Consider the following 15,182-nt stretch of genomic DNA (forward strand, 5'->3'; position numbering starts at 1 on the left):
CTATTCTATCTCTTGTATTTTGTTGGTGATGCTTGTGTCTATGATTCCTGATCTCTTTCCTAGATTTTCTATCTCCATTGTTTTCTCTCTTTGTGACTTCATTGTTTCTATTTCCATTTTTAGTTCCGGGATGATTTTGTTCAATTCCTTTACCTGTTTGGTTGTGTTTTTATGTAAATCTTTAAGGAATTTTTGTGTTTTCTCTTTAAGGTTTCCTACATGTTTACTTGTGTTCTCCTGTATTTCTTTAAGGGAGTTATTTATGTCCTTCCTAATGTCCTCTATCATCATCATGAGATGTGATTTTTAAATCCAAATCTTGCTTTTCCTGTGTGATGGGGTATCTAGGACTTGCTGTAATGAGAGAACTGGGTTCTGATGATGCCAAGTAGCCTTGGTTTCTGTTGCTTATGTTCTTGTGATTGTCTCTTGCCTTCTGGTTATCTCTAGTGCTGTCTGCCCTTGATGTCTCTGACTGGAGCCTGTCCCTCCTGTGATTCTGGTTGTGTCAGAACTCCTCAGAGTTCACCTGTCTCTGGGATCCTGGGATCCTGACCTGGCTGTGTCAGAGCTCCTGGGAGTCTAGCTGCCTCTAGGATCCTGAAATCCTGGTTTGATCAAGCTCTTGAGATCCTGTTTAGTCAAAGGTCCTGAGAGTCAAGCTTTCTCGGGGTGTTGTAGGAGTGGCTGGGGGCCAGAGCCCTGTGTTTGCTCAGGGCACAGGTGCAAGGTAGATGGAACCCATACCTCTGGTGTGGTTTGGGTTTCCCAAGTTCTGTGTGGGTCCCAGGTAAGCTGGGTGTTGGGAAAGATGATGTAGCCTCAATTGTGATCTTGAGTGTGTCAGAGGCACAGTGCTAGTGGTTATGTCCCTGGGAGTCCAGCTTCCTCTGTGATCCTGTGATCCTGTTATCCTGGGCGTTTCAGAGCACCTCTGATCCTGGGCTCATTAGGATGACTGTGAGGAATGCTGACAAGAACTGGATATAGATCTCTCCTGAGAGACACAGCCAGAACATGTAAAATACAGAGGCGAATGCCAGCAGCAAACCACTGAACTGAGAAGGAGACCCCCATTGGAGGAATTAGAGAAAGGACTGAAAGAGCTGAAGGGGCTTGCAACCCCATATGAACAACAATGCCAACCAACCAGAGCTTCCAGGGAATAAGCCACTACCCAAAGACTATGCATGGACTGACCCTGGGCTCCAACCTCATAGGTAGCAATGAATAGCCTAGTAAGGGCACCAGTGGAAGGGGAAGCCCTGGGTCCTGACAAGGCTGGGCCCCAGTGTAGGAGATTGTTGGGGGTGGGGGCAGATGGGAATGGGAACACCTATATAGAAGGTGAGGGGGCTGATGGGCAGGAAACTGGGAAAAGGAATAACATTTAAAATGTAAATAAGAAATACCCAATTTAATAAAGATGGAAGGAAAAACAATGCCCTGAGTTGGGTTCCCCTGGTGTTGTGGGAGTGGATGCGGAGCTAGTGCTAAAGGTCTGCTCAGGCACTGCTCCAGACTGGAAGGAACCCTTGTTTGGGCATTGCCTGGATGCATACTGGGCTTTACAGCATTAATGGGATTGCCCTTATGTCATTAGTTGTGCTAAGGTCTGGGGGCCTCTAACAGCATGGTGATATCTGATACCCTTTCTCAGCTTTGATTATGTTCCTAAGGCAGGGTCTCTCTCGTGTAGGCCAGATAACTTCCAACACTTCAATAAAGTATTCTTTGACTCCTGATGCTCCTGCCTCTATCTTGGACTGAGTGTAGTAATTACGGCTGTACCACCACCATACCTGGCCCCTTCTCTTTCTGAGACAAGGTCTGTGTATCCCTGGGTGTAGGCTGGCCTCTTAACTCAGAGATTCACTTGCCTCTGACTCCCACATGCTGGGATTAAAGGTCTGTGCCACCATGCTCAACAAAAAAAAAAAAAAAAAAAAAAAAAAATCTTATTTGAAACATTTTTTCTTAAGTCTGTTTTTGTTTTGTTTTTCCAGACCAGGTTTCACTGTGCAGCCCTGGCTGTTCTAGAACTTGCTCTGTAGACCAGGCTGGCCTCTAACACTGATCTTCCTTCCTCTGCCTCCTGAGCAGAAGTGATTTCCATCACCATCCGACTATGTCTCTAGTTTCTGTGCCCCATTATATCTCTCCATGTACTTTCTTTGAATTGATCTTAAAGCTCACTTACATTTAGTATATGACAGTTAAGTTCTGGTTGTGAATGTGACTGGATCTCAGAGTCAACTAAAATGCTGGGCCCTGCTGTTAGGGATTTTTGTGGTCAGATTATTTGAGGTGCTGAAGACCCACCCATGGGTAGTCTTCGTAAAAAGTAAATAAAGATGAAACTGCATTTTGTTGGATGCTTTTACTCTTGTGGAAAAGTGTATCCCTTTGCTGATCTTAGAACCAGTTTCTTCATGCTTCTAACATCTGCTGAAGATCATCATCTCTCCAAGAATCCTCCAGGATGAAGGGCCAGACTGGGACTGAAAGACCTGCCCTTGTGGTCTGAGCAACTACTAAGATCTTGGGTTTCCCAGTGAGTTGACTACTGGAGTACTACAAGAATGGACTGCGTAAGTCACTCTATCACGTCCTCTTTTAACATATATTCACCCTGTGGAAGCAGTGGTTCTCAACCGTCTTAATTGCTTCTACCTTTAAAACAGACCGTGGTGAACCCAAAACATAAAACTTTCATTGCTACTTCGTAACTGTAATTTTGCTAGTTACAGGTCATAATATAGATATCTGATATGTGAAAGGGTCCCCTGACCCCCCCCCCAAAGGGTTTGTGACCCCCAGGTTGAGAACTACTGCTCCAAAGACTTCTAATAAGTAAAATCTCCTACTTTTTTGTAGGAAATTATACTTTCTGGTAGGTAATTTCCAACTTTGTGCTTTAGCTGTATCCTAAAACTGGTAGGTTTTGTTTTTATTTTTTGGGGGGGTGGGGGGAGGGGAAGCAGTTCGTGTGACCCAGCAAGTGAGGATGACCTTAAATTCCTGATTCTGCCCTCACCTCCCAAAGACCATATGCCTGCCTCTGATGGATCAATATGTTTATCATGCGGTTTTAAATCTTTTCTACCTTCCATTGCTTTCTCAGTTAGTTCACAAACTGGGTGGATCTATTTGGTTTCCAAACACAATTTTTTTGTTTGTTTACTATTTATTTCTAAATGACCGGAAAACATGATCTGGTATCACCAAATTTACTCTCTAAATGTGTAGACTAAATTGGACATGGTGGCACGCACCTTTAATCTGAGATTAAACAAATATAGGCAAACATAGGCAGATCTCTGTGTGTTTGAAGTCTACGTGGTGAGTTTCAGGACAGCAAGGGCTAACGGTATATAGAGAGAGTCTGTATCAAGAAACTAGAAATAGAAAAATAAATAAGATTTGACTAAACATTTTCATGCTTCAAGGACAAAAAGTCTTCTTTATAACCTCACAGACCTTTGACAACTCATTATCTTGACAGGATAAAGCACCTGCTAAGAGATTAGTGAGGCACACCTCTGGGTGTCAGAGAAAACTGGATCGTGAGCACTGTGATCGAACGAATAGACTAAAATGATTATAATGACTGATTCAAAATATGAGGACTGTAATTGTAATGCTATTCATTACTGGGAACTCCTGGAAGGTCAGAGGCCTAGTGGAGGAAGTGGAAGCTGGTGTCCCTTGAAAGCTGAATCTTAAATGTCTTCTATATCTCAGTTTTTTTCTTGTCATACAATAAACAAATAGCCTTTGCCACACACTCCCTCCCACTCCATGACTTGCTAGGAACAAGCACGGATTATACCCTCTGAAACCTGAGTCTAAATTAACTTTTTTCCGTTTATATTGTCTGCTCAGGATTTTGGTCACAATACAAAACTAATAAACAGTAGCAAACCAACAAAAGACATTTTGTAAATGCGGGCTGGCAGGCTTACAAAATAAGTCTGACCAGAGTTTGATAGCTCTTGGTCTAAATGGCCTCTTGGTACTTTGATAATCGTAAGAGCCTGTTACCTCACACGAAAGTTTCATAACTCTTGAAAATCAATTACTAGCTTACCTTGCCTTCTCTTTAAGAGTCAAGTGGATTGGGGAGGGAGGCAAAAAAAAAAAAAAAGAAAGAAAGAAAGAAAGAAAGAAAGAAAGAAAGAAAGAAAGAAAGAAAGAAAGAAAGAGTCAAGTGGATTTGCTCTTAAGTGATCCGATTTAGGAATTCAGACATTTTAGCTACCCAACCCTGCAACACTTTGCAGTGAGAGGCTTAAGGCTATCTACTTAGAGCAGAGAATGTATTCTACTTGGTGAGATAGATATAATTATACCCATTTTATGAAAGAAAACATGAAGGGTCAGATGTTTAGAAAAACATGCCCAGTTTCTCATAGCAGTGGAAAAACTGACATTTCCCAATCCAGAACTTCTATTTTCAAATCCAATGCTTATAGTAAGCTAGTTGATTAACCCAGTCCCGTTAACAGTCATGTGTTAAGGAATTAAAGTGCACCATTCATTCCCAGGTGAGACAAGAGCCAGGGGGTAGTGAGTGACATTGTTCCCCTTTAATCCAACACTCTGAGGCAAAGGCAGGAGGAGCTATGCTGCCTGGTCTACAGAGTGAATAACAAGACAGCCAGTGCTACACAGAGAAACCCTGTTTCAAAAATAAAATAAAAATTAAGACACCCACTCAGACGGACTCACTAGAGGCAATAAAGCACCAAAGCTGCTAGAACCAGGGTGCTGAGGCTTGCAAGCTGAGCAAACTCCTCTGGGCTTGATCCTGAACGGAAATGGTTGTCTACAGCGCACTCAAGCTCACTGACCTTGCTACGGTGACCCCAACCATAAGGCTGCGCGGCCCGTTAGGGCTCTCCCGCTTCCCAACGGCCTGAAGCGCCTGGCATCTAAAAATATCACTTTAAATAACCCTCTTTAAATGTGCCTTGTCTTTTTCCTGAAAACAGATGCTGTCAACACTTTGGCCTCTATTAATCACAGCCTTGGTCTCCCTGCTGATTCAGCCAGCGACCCGTCCCTTTCCAGAACACTGATTTTCCACACTATTCCCCCTCACAGATCAAGTCCAGGCACCCCGAGAAGGGCACTGGACGTTAGGTGAAACCACCCAAAAATAAAATCCCCGATTTTCTCAGCAGTCGCTTTAGGGTCGCATCCTGTGACATTCACAAGGCTTTTCTCCGCCCAGTCAGTGACGGGAATCTCGTGACTGAAAAGCACAGCGCAAGAGTGCCGCTGGGAGTACGGAGGAGGAGCCGCAAGCTCAGGCTCTCTGGTTCAGCCCCGACGGCCGCGCGTGCGCAGTGTCTTGCCTAGGGATCTCTTTCCCGCCGCTCACACTAGGAAGTCAAACGCCAAATCTGTCCCCGCGCAGCTGCAGCCGCCGAGGCGCCCGCCCAGCCCGAGGCGCGCCTGCGCACGTCCCCACGCACGCTCCGGCGTACGGCGGCGGCCAGGGGTCGCGAGCCGGTGGGAGACCCGCGCGCGCGGAGCAGCCCGGGGAGTCGGCGCTTTTTTTCCCTCCCTCCCCCCACTCCCCTCCCCGCTCCCTTCCCCCTTCCCCAAGAATGTTCCGCTACGAGGTGAGTGGCTGCGACCGGAAATGACCCCTCCCTCGCCCGCGCGCCCCCTTTTTCCTCTGCTGCCCGTCGCGCGGGTCTTGTGCGGCTGAGGAGGGGGCAGGGCGCGGACGGCTGGCGACCTGGCTTCGGCCGCCGGGCTCGGGTGGGGCCCGAAGCGCACCTCGGGGGGCGGGACTGGCTAGAGCCGGCCGCTGGTTTGCGGCTGGGAGAGCCCGTTAAGTGCGGTAACCTGACCCTTTCCTTGCGCCTCCGCTCGTGGAGCTGCCTTGGAGACCTGCATTGCTCCTACTCCGTGGCAAAATCCCCGGGGAATGCCCACGGAAGCGTTTCCCGCCCTGCACCCGGAACCCCTTCACCCGGATTACACACACCCGTGTGTACGCGGGCAGCGGTCAGGTGGAGGGTTAGGAACTGGCCCTTGGGCTGAGACTAAAGTCAGCTTGTAAGGAAGGCTCGGAGTGGGGAGGGGGCGTGTCCCCCAGAAGTTCCTTCTAGGTGAATGGAGGAAAGTGTGGGTTTGGTGACGCCTGGAGAATGTAGCTGTTTGCTGACGGTCATTTACTGCTGTGTGACCTTGAGCAACTCCTAATCTTGGGGCCAAACAGATTCCGGATTTATAGTTTAGGGACTGAGCTAGGAAAATCCTTACTGAGCCATCCTGATTTGGCCCAGTAGATCGTTGTGATATAAAGAGTTGCTAGAAGTTGCTTCTGGTATGGAGGCAGTTGCAGGACTGGCTCTTTAGGGGAGGAAGATTGGGTAGAAAGGCCCTTCAGAGTTCCCAGGTAAGTTATATCACAAGCTGTAACACTACTGTGTGGAATTCCATTTTGGAATCTTTGAACATTGAAAACAATAGAATGCTTGACTTTACATATGTGACTCAACTCACTTTGTGAAAAGATGAAGAGTGATGATGAGATACTGTGAATATAAGTTGCCAGAAGCAAAGAAAACTTGGTAAACTGAATAAATTTGAATTGGGAGAAATGATTGAAATTAGCATATACTTACTAAGCTTGTCTAGTGATCTTTACTCCCTGGAGGCTGAGGCAGGAGAATCAGGAGTGCTAAGCCATCCTGTACCTAGAGAAACAGTAACTAAAACAAAATAAAGTAGAACATACCCAAGATGTTATGGTGAGTCTAGCTAATATTCAGCTTTCTAAAATCTTTGCCTCCTTTGATCTTCACACAGATTTCTTTCATCAAGTTGTGTTTGGCTCAGAATTACAGTTTAAGGGACTGAGATTTAGTACCTAGTATAGAGTGTGAAGACATAGTGGGTCCTCAGAAGTTGTCTGGGAGAGTTGTCTGGGAGCCGGAGCAATGGCTGCTCTCCCACAAACCCTGGGTTCAATTCCCAGCACCCACATGGCAGCTCATAACTTGTAACTACAGTTCCAGGGGACCTAGCACCATCACATATACATGTATGCAGGCAAAACACCAATGCATATAAAATAAAAAGAAATTAAAATGTTTTTTCAAGTTTCCTATTAGGCAACTTTATAAGAGTAGAACAAGAAGTTGTGATTGTTTTTTTAATATTTAATCTGCATTCTGGCTGAAAATGATTGCTTTCTGCTTTCTGGCTAGAGTTTAGTCCTACCGGAAAGAGGAAGAAAGATGGACAGATTTAAAAGCATTGAGAAAACGACATGGATATAGTGAGGACGATGTAATTTTGTTGAAAAGGTTGCATGATAATAAAGTGTTCATTTATAATTACCACTATTTCAGACAGTTATATAAAGAAATTGTGTGTTCATCTACAATAAATCTTAAAAAATCATTTAAAGGGTCCAACTTTAAATGACTACATAAATGTCATGAGAAGTTAATCCTTTTTTTTCTTCCCGTAGTCTTTGGAGGATTGTCCTCTAGATGAAGATGAAGATGCATTTCAGGGCCTGGGAGAAGAAGATGAAGAAATTGATCAATTTAATGATGATACATTTGGATCAGGTGCAGTTGGTAAGTGACATCTTTTATTACTGTCTTCGTTGATCTCATCAAGTACTTTGGTGTTAGGTCAACCTCTAATGTGAGTTTTCTGTGTATGCACAAGTGTAGGTAAGTGTGTGGCATGGCTGTTTTGTGAAGGCCAAAAAAAGACCTCAAGAGCTGGAGCTCACATTCTACCTCGTTAAGACAGGATCTCTCTTGTTTCTTCCACAGTGCTACATATTTCAGACTAGGTGGCCCAACAATTTGGGTCATTCTTGTGTCTCCATCTCCTGTCCCAAAGTAGAAATACTGGGATTACAGATGTTGACCTGTGCATCCAGCTGTGTTCTAGGGATTGAATTCAGATCGTCAGACTTGTACATGAATTGGTTTTATCTACTCAGGTGAGCTGGGTATTCTTCCTGACCCAGTTTTGTTTATATAATATAGCCTTCACTAAGTCATAACAGTTCATCTTCTGTTCTGGTCACCTGGGCCTCTTTGCCTCACCTATAACAGGTATTCTCAATTCTCCATAGCTCTAGGTTGATATTATAAGGAAATAATTGGAAAAGTAAACATTTAAATGAGGTTGAAAGTAATCCTGGATAAAGGACGTATTTGTAAAGAATACAAGGAAAACTAATAGATGTATCGAATATTCTGATCTAGTATGTAAGACATTTTAAAATTCACTTTACCACAGTCAGATAGAGGAAAAACTTGAGTTCTAGGCTAGCTAGACTATATGGGGGAGTGGGGGAGGATCCCAAAAAAGGGAAGAAAAAGCCAGGCAGTGGTATATACGTTTAATCCCAGCATTTGGAAGGCAGAGCTCCCGGACAGCCAAAGCTACACAGAGAAACCCTATCTCATACACCCTCAAAAGTGGGAGGAAGCTCGTAGGCTATCACTAGCATAATAATTTCTACTGTCTCAGTTTTTTCAGTACAGTGGCAACACTATATAAAGTTGGGTGATAAAATATCTTCATAAATTAATAACTTGTCCATAGAACAAGTACAGAGAAAGTAGAATAACAAGATAGTTTATAAAGAACAAGTAGAGTACAGATGAAAACCTGAAATGTAGATATTCCTGCTTCAGCAGTAGCAGTGGAATGCAGTGTTTAGGTTGGGGTGTGTGTAACTATTTGTGATTTTAGGGGGAATTGCCAAAGTTCAGTCTGTACAACAAGTGTTTCAAGTTAAATAATGAAGAAAGCCCAGAAAAATACAGCACTAGTGGGTTATCCCAAGGTGTTCAGTACCAAAAGCCTTTTAAAATCCTAACAGTAGATACTGATTGCAATAATTTAAACAGTTAAGTCTTCAGAGCTCACAGAGTTAAGTGAAGTGGAAAAATTGGAAAGGTTTGTTCTTGTCTCCTGTTTGCAAAAATCAGTAGAAAACCAAAACTGTCCTGAGGGAGAGCAGCAAGAAATGCGCTAACAATGGAAGCAGTGCTCAGTAGAGAGAAGAGTTACGGAATCTTAGAGGATAGCCAGAGTTAGGAAATGAGATTGTTCAGGAGCATGGTACGATCCAAGATGCTGTCTCCATGGAGATAGCAAAGGAAGCTGTGTAGACTAGAATTACAAGCACTGAGAGGTGATACAAATTGCAAATTGTATTTAGAAGGTAGTTTAGCAGTAACCCCTAAAACACAGGAAAAGCTATAAACCGTATATACTTGTGTCTAGATTTCTCTAATAAAATACTGTATAGAATGTTCAGTATTAAAATGCATATGATTAATATACTTCACTAAAATGAGAGAGCATAGTATGTTCTCAATTTGAACCTTGACAGAATGGTCTTTGCCTTCTCACTGACATTCAGAGTTTTGAAAATATACCCCTATTGTGGTAAAAATTAAAAAGCCTTCTCTATCAGTTCCCTCAAGCCGGATCTGCTCACTCTGGCTGCTACTCTGCCACGCAGTCCGCAAACCGCTCTCTTCCAGCTGTCTCACTTTTAGCTGCCCTCTCTGTGTGGTCCCCTAGGCAGTAGTTACCATGTCTCTGTCTCTGTCTCTCTCTCTCTTTCTCTCTCTCTCTCTCTTACACACACACACACACACACACACACCCCTACCTCATTCTGTGGGCCCTGTGTGTTGTCACTCTACTCGGGCAACAGAACCAGATCCGCATGCCCCAACGGCCTTTCAGCTATTTCTTTTACACGCTACCCTCTTTAGCCCAGTAAAATCAAACTTCCAAAAAGTTGTAATTTAGCAATTAGATTTATATGTTAAATTCTCAATCCACAATTCACCCACATAAGAAATTCACTACCAATTGATAAAGATATAAACAGCCCACCTAGACAAGATAAAATCAAGCTAGTTCACCTAAATCTGAACCATCCTCCTCTGAAGACTGCATCTTAATCTCCTCCTTTATCCCCTCTCCTGCCTTACAAATCTTTGTCCTCGCCCCACTCTCTACTGTCCAATCATGTATCACCTTGACATCAACTTACATACCCCCTCCAGTGACATTTCTGTTTGTCATCACAAGCTAGGAACACTGACCTGAAAGGATACTAGGTTCTATAGACTCATTTATGTGATCAGGTAAAGGTCCTCGGTGCATAGTAAAGAAGAGTTAGTAAAATATAGAAGCAGCAAGGTAATGTGGCTCGCTTACTTTGCACCTGAAGCAGAAGAATGATTAAGGACTTATTTGCCTACAAAGATTATTATGGAGCAGTTTTCCAAAGGTCAACTTTGTAAATTGAAATTCTTCCTCTTTTTGTGTGTGTGGGGGCGGGGGGGAGTGGACAGGTGTTTGTTGTTGTTGTTGTTGTTGTTGTTGTTGTTGTTGTTGTTTTGATTTTGGGACAGGGCTTCTCTGTATGACCTTGACTGTCCTGGAACTCTGTAGACCAGGTTGGCCTTGAACTCAGAGATCCACCTGCCTTTGTCTACCAAGCACCATTGTTAAAAGTGTGTGGCAGCACTGCCAGGCTGGTAAACTGAAATTCTCAATTCCTTACATTTTTGTTATAGAAAAAATTGCCTTCTAAGTTGATCTGTAAGTTCCTTGGAAAACCATTATAGACAGACAGAGGGAATACAGAGTGTAAAATGTTGATTTGATGATTTGTAATTAGTAGGGTCAGCACCTTGAATAATACCTGTTAGCATAGTGGATACTTTAAGTCACTGGCTACAAAAGTTCTGATATCACCTTTCCCTAAGAAACTTAACTTTGCCTTCTCAGAGTAACAAATGGTGTTAGAGTAATCCCTATTCATTATCCGGAAATAAGTTTACACTTAAACAGTGCATGGAAGTCCACACCTTTATTCCCAGCATTTATGAGGCAGATGCAGGTGGATCTCTGAGCTCTAGGCCAGTCTGGTCTACAGAGTATGTTCCAGGATAACTAGAGCTATACAGAGAAGGGGGGGGGGGGTGCTTACACTTACCTGGTGATCATAGGCTCCATTCTCAATAATTAACATTTATTATTAATATTTATAGCAATTTTGTTTTCCCTGTATTAAAATTGAACTAACGGCACACAAGGCAAGTGCTTTACCACTGAGCTCCATCCCCAGCCCCAGTGTTATCCTAATTTTAACAGATAAGGAAGCACAGTGGCCGAGGGGTTCAGAGACTAAATACAATTAGTGTGAGCTACTAGCTGTAAGACAGATGTGTTTGGGGAAGTCTGAACCACTGTTATCTGAAAGAGCTCCATGTTCCTTCCTCCCTCTATTTTTTGTTTTTACTTAGGAATAGCCTGGAGATAGGCTTTAAGTGTGGTAAAAAGTTTATGGAAAGAGTTCATTGGGATATACTGGTTTATTGGGTGAAGGAATGTCTCCTTTCTTTTTATTATTTGACCAGTGTTATACTTAGGTCAAACATTGGCATATAGTTAAACAACTATTTTTAGTTTATTTGTGTTCATGTTTTAGTTGATTTGTATGTACTTGCTGTATGTGAAGAGTGCATATGTGTGTGGAGTTGTTAGTTTCACTTTTTGTCATATATGTTTGTGTGGTGTATGTGTGTGTGCATGTTCGCATGTGTGAGGATATGGAGGTTAATGTCAGGTGACTTCCTATCACTTTCCCACTTTTATCTACTGAGATGAACTGAATCCAGAGCTTGCTAGTCTATCTAGCGAACTTGGCCACAGGATTCCTCCCCACCAACCCCATTACCTCTAGGATTACAGATTGGACACCCACTCAGGTTTTTTTAATGGATTGCTAGAGATAGATTTGAACTCTTGACCTCATGCCTGTGTGGCTGAGCCATCTCCCCAGTTCCAGTTACCCTTTTTTTTTTTAAACAAATCTCTCTTTTTTAAAAAGATTTATTTATTATATATAAGTACACTGTAGCTGTCTTCAGACACACAAGAGGGCATCAGATCTCATTACAAATGGTTGTGAGCTACCATGTGTTGCGGGAAATTTAACTCAGGACCTCTGGAAGATCAGCCAGTGCTCTTACCCACTGAGTCATTTCTCCAGCCCTTTACCCTTTTCTTAATGTTTGGTAATTTGCCCTTGATATATATATATAGTTTCCTAAGACAGGGTTTCTCTGTGTAGCCCTGGGTGTCCTAGAACTCACTCTGTAGACCAAGCTGGCCTCAAATGCATGGAGATCCACTTGTTTGTGAGTGTGGGATTAAAGGCATGTTCTACTACTACCTGGCTAAACTCTTTAATCTCTGTCTGAAGTGTATGTTTCCCTTTTGAGTATAACAAGGTGTCTTCAGAGCTTCTCATAATAAAGTAGCTCCTTAAATTATTTTCTATAAGATGGACATTTCAAGAAAACGTGTCAGTTGACCATGCATTTGGTTTAAAACCACACATGAAAAATGACTTATGTGTATAAGCTTGGTTGTGTTTATAACTCTTGACTACAATCTTTTTGTAGTGATACAAAGTGATCCATTAATTTAAGGACACCTTAATGGGACTAATATGTTTTGATCTTTCACAGAGTTCTAAAGTAGCAGGCCTTAAGTCCTTTGACACCAAAATCTTGAATTTGGAAGTTCTATCTGCATAGTTTTTTTCAATCATTAGTATTATGTATGTGATACATTTCTACTTGATAAACAGTGAATTTTATATACATAGACTGGCCCTAAAATACGTAAGCCCATAAATACTTAAGATTCTAAGATATGCATCATGTTTCTTACAGTGTGCTTTTAAATCCTCTGAATGTTCTAGGAAATAAACCAAATTATAGTTTGATGATAGAATAGGTTCATATATAATAGTGAAAAATAATGAGAAAAAATTAGTAGTTATATCTTGTATTTATACATGAAAAGATATTCAAGATATATTATAGCGAGAGAGTTAAAATCCTGGTTCTGTTGTCATCTTCACAGTCTGACTTATCTTTGACCATCCATTTATTTTAATTTTCAGTCAGCCTTTTATTCCATGTTCCGTAAAATATTCTTCTAATGACAGTGTGTCATTTGCTTATTCGTTGTATTCATTTTCTCTATTTGTTTTCCTTTTCCAATGAGGGAAATGTGAGGGTAGCATCCTTGTATACACTGGATCCTGTGTTCCTAATACAGTGCTGGTCATATAATAGAGACTTAACAGATACTGAATGAAGTAGATTCAAAGACTTAGATTCCAAGTTCTCAACCTTTGTAATGCTGTGTCCCTTTAATACAGTTTCTCATGTTGTCATGACCCTCATTCATAAAAATTTTTGTTGCTACCTCATAACTGTAATTCTGTGACTATTATTAATAATAATGTATTTTTAAAGATAAAGGTTTGTCAAAGGAATTCCAACCCACTGGTTGAGAACCACTGGCTTAGAAGAAGTTGGCTATGAAAATTTAAAAGAAAGTCCTCTGTTAGTACTACATGTTTTTACTTTGTCCTAAAGTTTTTGCCTGAGACAAAATCTGAAAGATAATACATAATATTATAAAGCTCTGTCTTTAGTTTAGAAATCAGCTTCAGACTAGTGTTCAGACACCTTTAATTGATAGTGTAAACTGTTGGTTGATCCAAAAGCTTGGTTTTTAGGGGATGAATGGGAGGGAAGGTTCCCACATGTATGTCCAGGTGCATGCCTGTGTGTGTGTGTGTGTGTGTGTGTGTGTGTGTGTGTGTGTGTGTGTGTGTGTGTGTGTGTAGGCGAAGCAAGTGTCAGATCCTTGGAGCTAGAGTGTCAGACATCTTCAGGACCCCTGACTTGTTATGCAGGTGCTAGAATCAAAACCCCAGTCTTTATTATTACACAGCAAGTACCATTAGCCACTAAGCCATTCCTCCAGAGCCCTAGAACTTGTATTTTATTCCTAATATAATTTTCTTTTTTAATAACGAAAAGTTCAGTTTATGTATGCCAGTCAGCTTTCAGAAACTTAAAATACTATAACACGCTTTTGTTTCTGTAAGATAGATAGATGGATGGGGGATGAGGGAAGAGAGACTTCTTTGAGACAGGGTCTCATTGTGCTACTCTTGCTGGTCTGGAACTTGTTGTGCAGGCCTGGCTAACTCAGCGCCCACAGACATCTATCTGCCTTTGCCTCCCAGGGGCTGGATTAAAGACATGCACCATCCTGTGCAGCTGAGCTACATTTTTAAAATAAACTGACCTGTCTTACAGATGACGATTGGCAGGAAGCACATGAGCGCCTGGCTGAGTTGGAAGAGAAGTTACCTGTGGCAGCTGATGAACAAACAGGCAATGGAGAGAGAGATGAGATGGACTTGTTGGGTGACCATGAGGAGAATCTAGCAGAAAGGCTCAGCAAGATGGTGATTGAAAATGAGCTAGAAGATCCAGCTGTCATGAGGGCAGTGCAGACCAGGCCAGTTTTACAAGTAAGTTACTTTGATTTGGGACTCACAATAGCTCAATAACAACAGATTAATAATTAAAGTGCTGAGCTTTGTCATTTATTTTCCGTTTAATAACAGAATTACATGCACCATAGAAAATTAATTAGTCAGGTGGGATGGCTTACACCTCTAATCCCAGCATTAGGGAGTCTGGGGCATGTGGCTTGGAGCTAGCCTAGCTATTTAGCAAGTTCAAGGACAGCCTGAGCTCAGAATAAGACCCTATCTCCTAAAAGAAGACAAATCAAAAGGTTGATAATTCCTGATATTGACAACTTTGTAGATGAAGTTGGGGAGTCATGTGCATTCTGGGATACTGGTTTATTCCCCAGTAGTATAGTTCAAGTCTGAGAACCACACCATTCTAGACTCTTTGTGTTTTCCTTTTTTTGGCAGCCTCAACCAGGAAGTCTGAATTCCAGCATCTGGGATGGATCTGAAGTTCTGAGGCGAATCCGTGGACCACTGCTTGCTCAGGTATTGAGCATTCCTTCTCATGTGGATGACTCACAGCCACAGATAAGGTGGCTCCTCTTGTCGTCCTTGTCTTGTAATCATATACAAGTATGTATTGTTCATCAGTATTATCTTGACTGCTAATGCTCCCTTCCTCAGCCCTCAGGTTTTAAAAGCTGAGAAGGAGTTGGTAGAACTCGTAGGTGTCAGTGTATGATTTGAGTTAGTTAAAAATCTAGCCAAAACTGCATATCAAGGACTGATTGTTTGACAGTGGTGG

At 42.2% G+C, this 15,182-nt stretch overlaps 1 protein-coding gene across 1 annotated transcript in view; it reads left to right on the forward strand.

Annotated features, from left to right (window-relative positions):
• Window positions 1–5,510: 5,510 nt before the first annotated feature.
• Window positions 5,511–15,182, forward strand: part of Patl1 (PAT1 homolog 1, processing body mRNA decay factor) — a 31,809-nt gene continuing 22,137 nt past the window's right edge. Inside the window, 4 exon segments of the mRNA NM_001108520.2 lie at window positions 5,511–5,630; window positions 7,496–7,607; window positions 14,211–14,428; window positions 14,843–14,923. Of these exon segments, the coding sequence (NP_001101990.1) occupies window positions 5,616–5,630; window positions 7,496–7,607; window positions 14,211–14,428; window positions 14,843–14,923 (426 nt within the window). The 5' untranslated portion in view covers window positions 5,511–5,615.

Source organism: Rattus norvegicus, chromosome 1 (genome assembly GCF_021556685.1).
Source record: "Rattus norvegicus strain SHRSP/BbbUtx chromosome 1, alternate assembly SHRSP_T2T, whole genome shotgun sequence".
Lineage (NCBI taxonomy): Eukaryota > Metazoa > Chordata > Mammalia > Rodentia > Muridae > Rattus > Rattus norvegicus.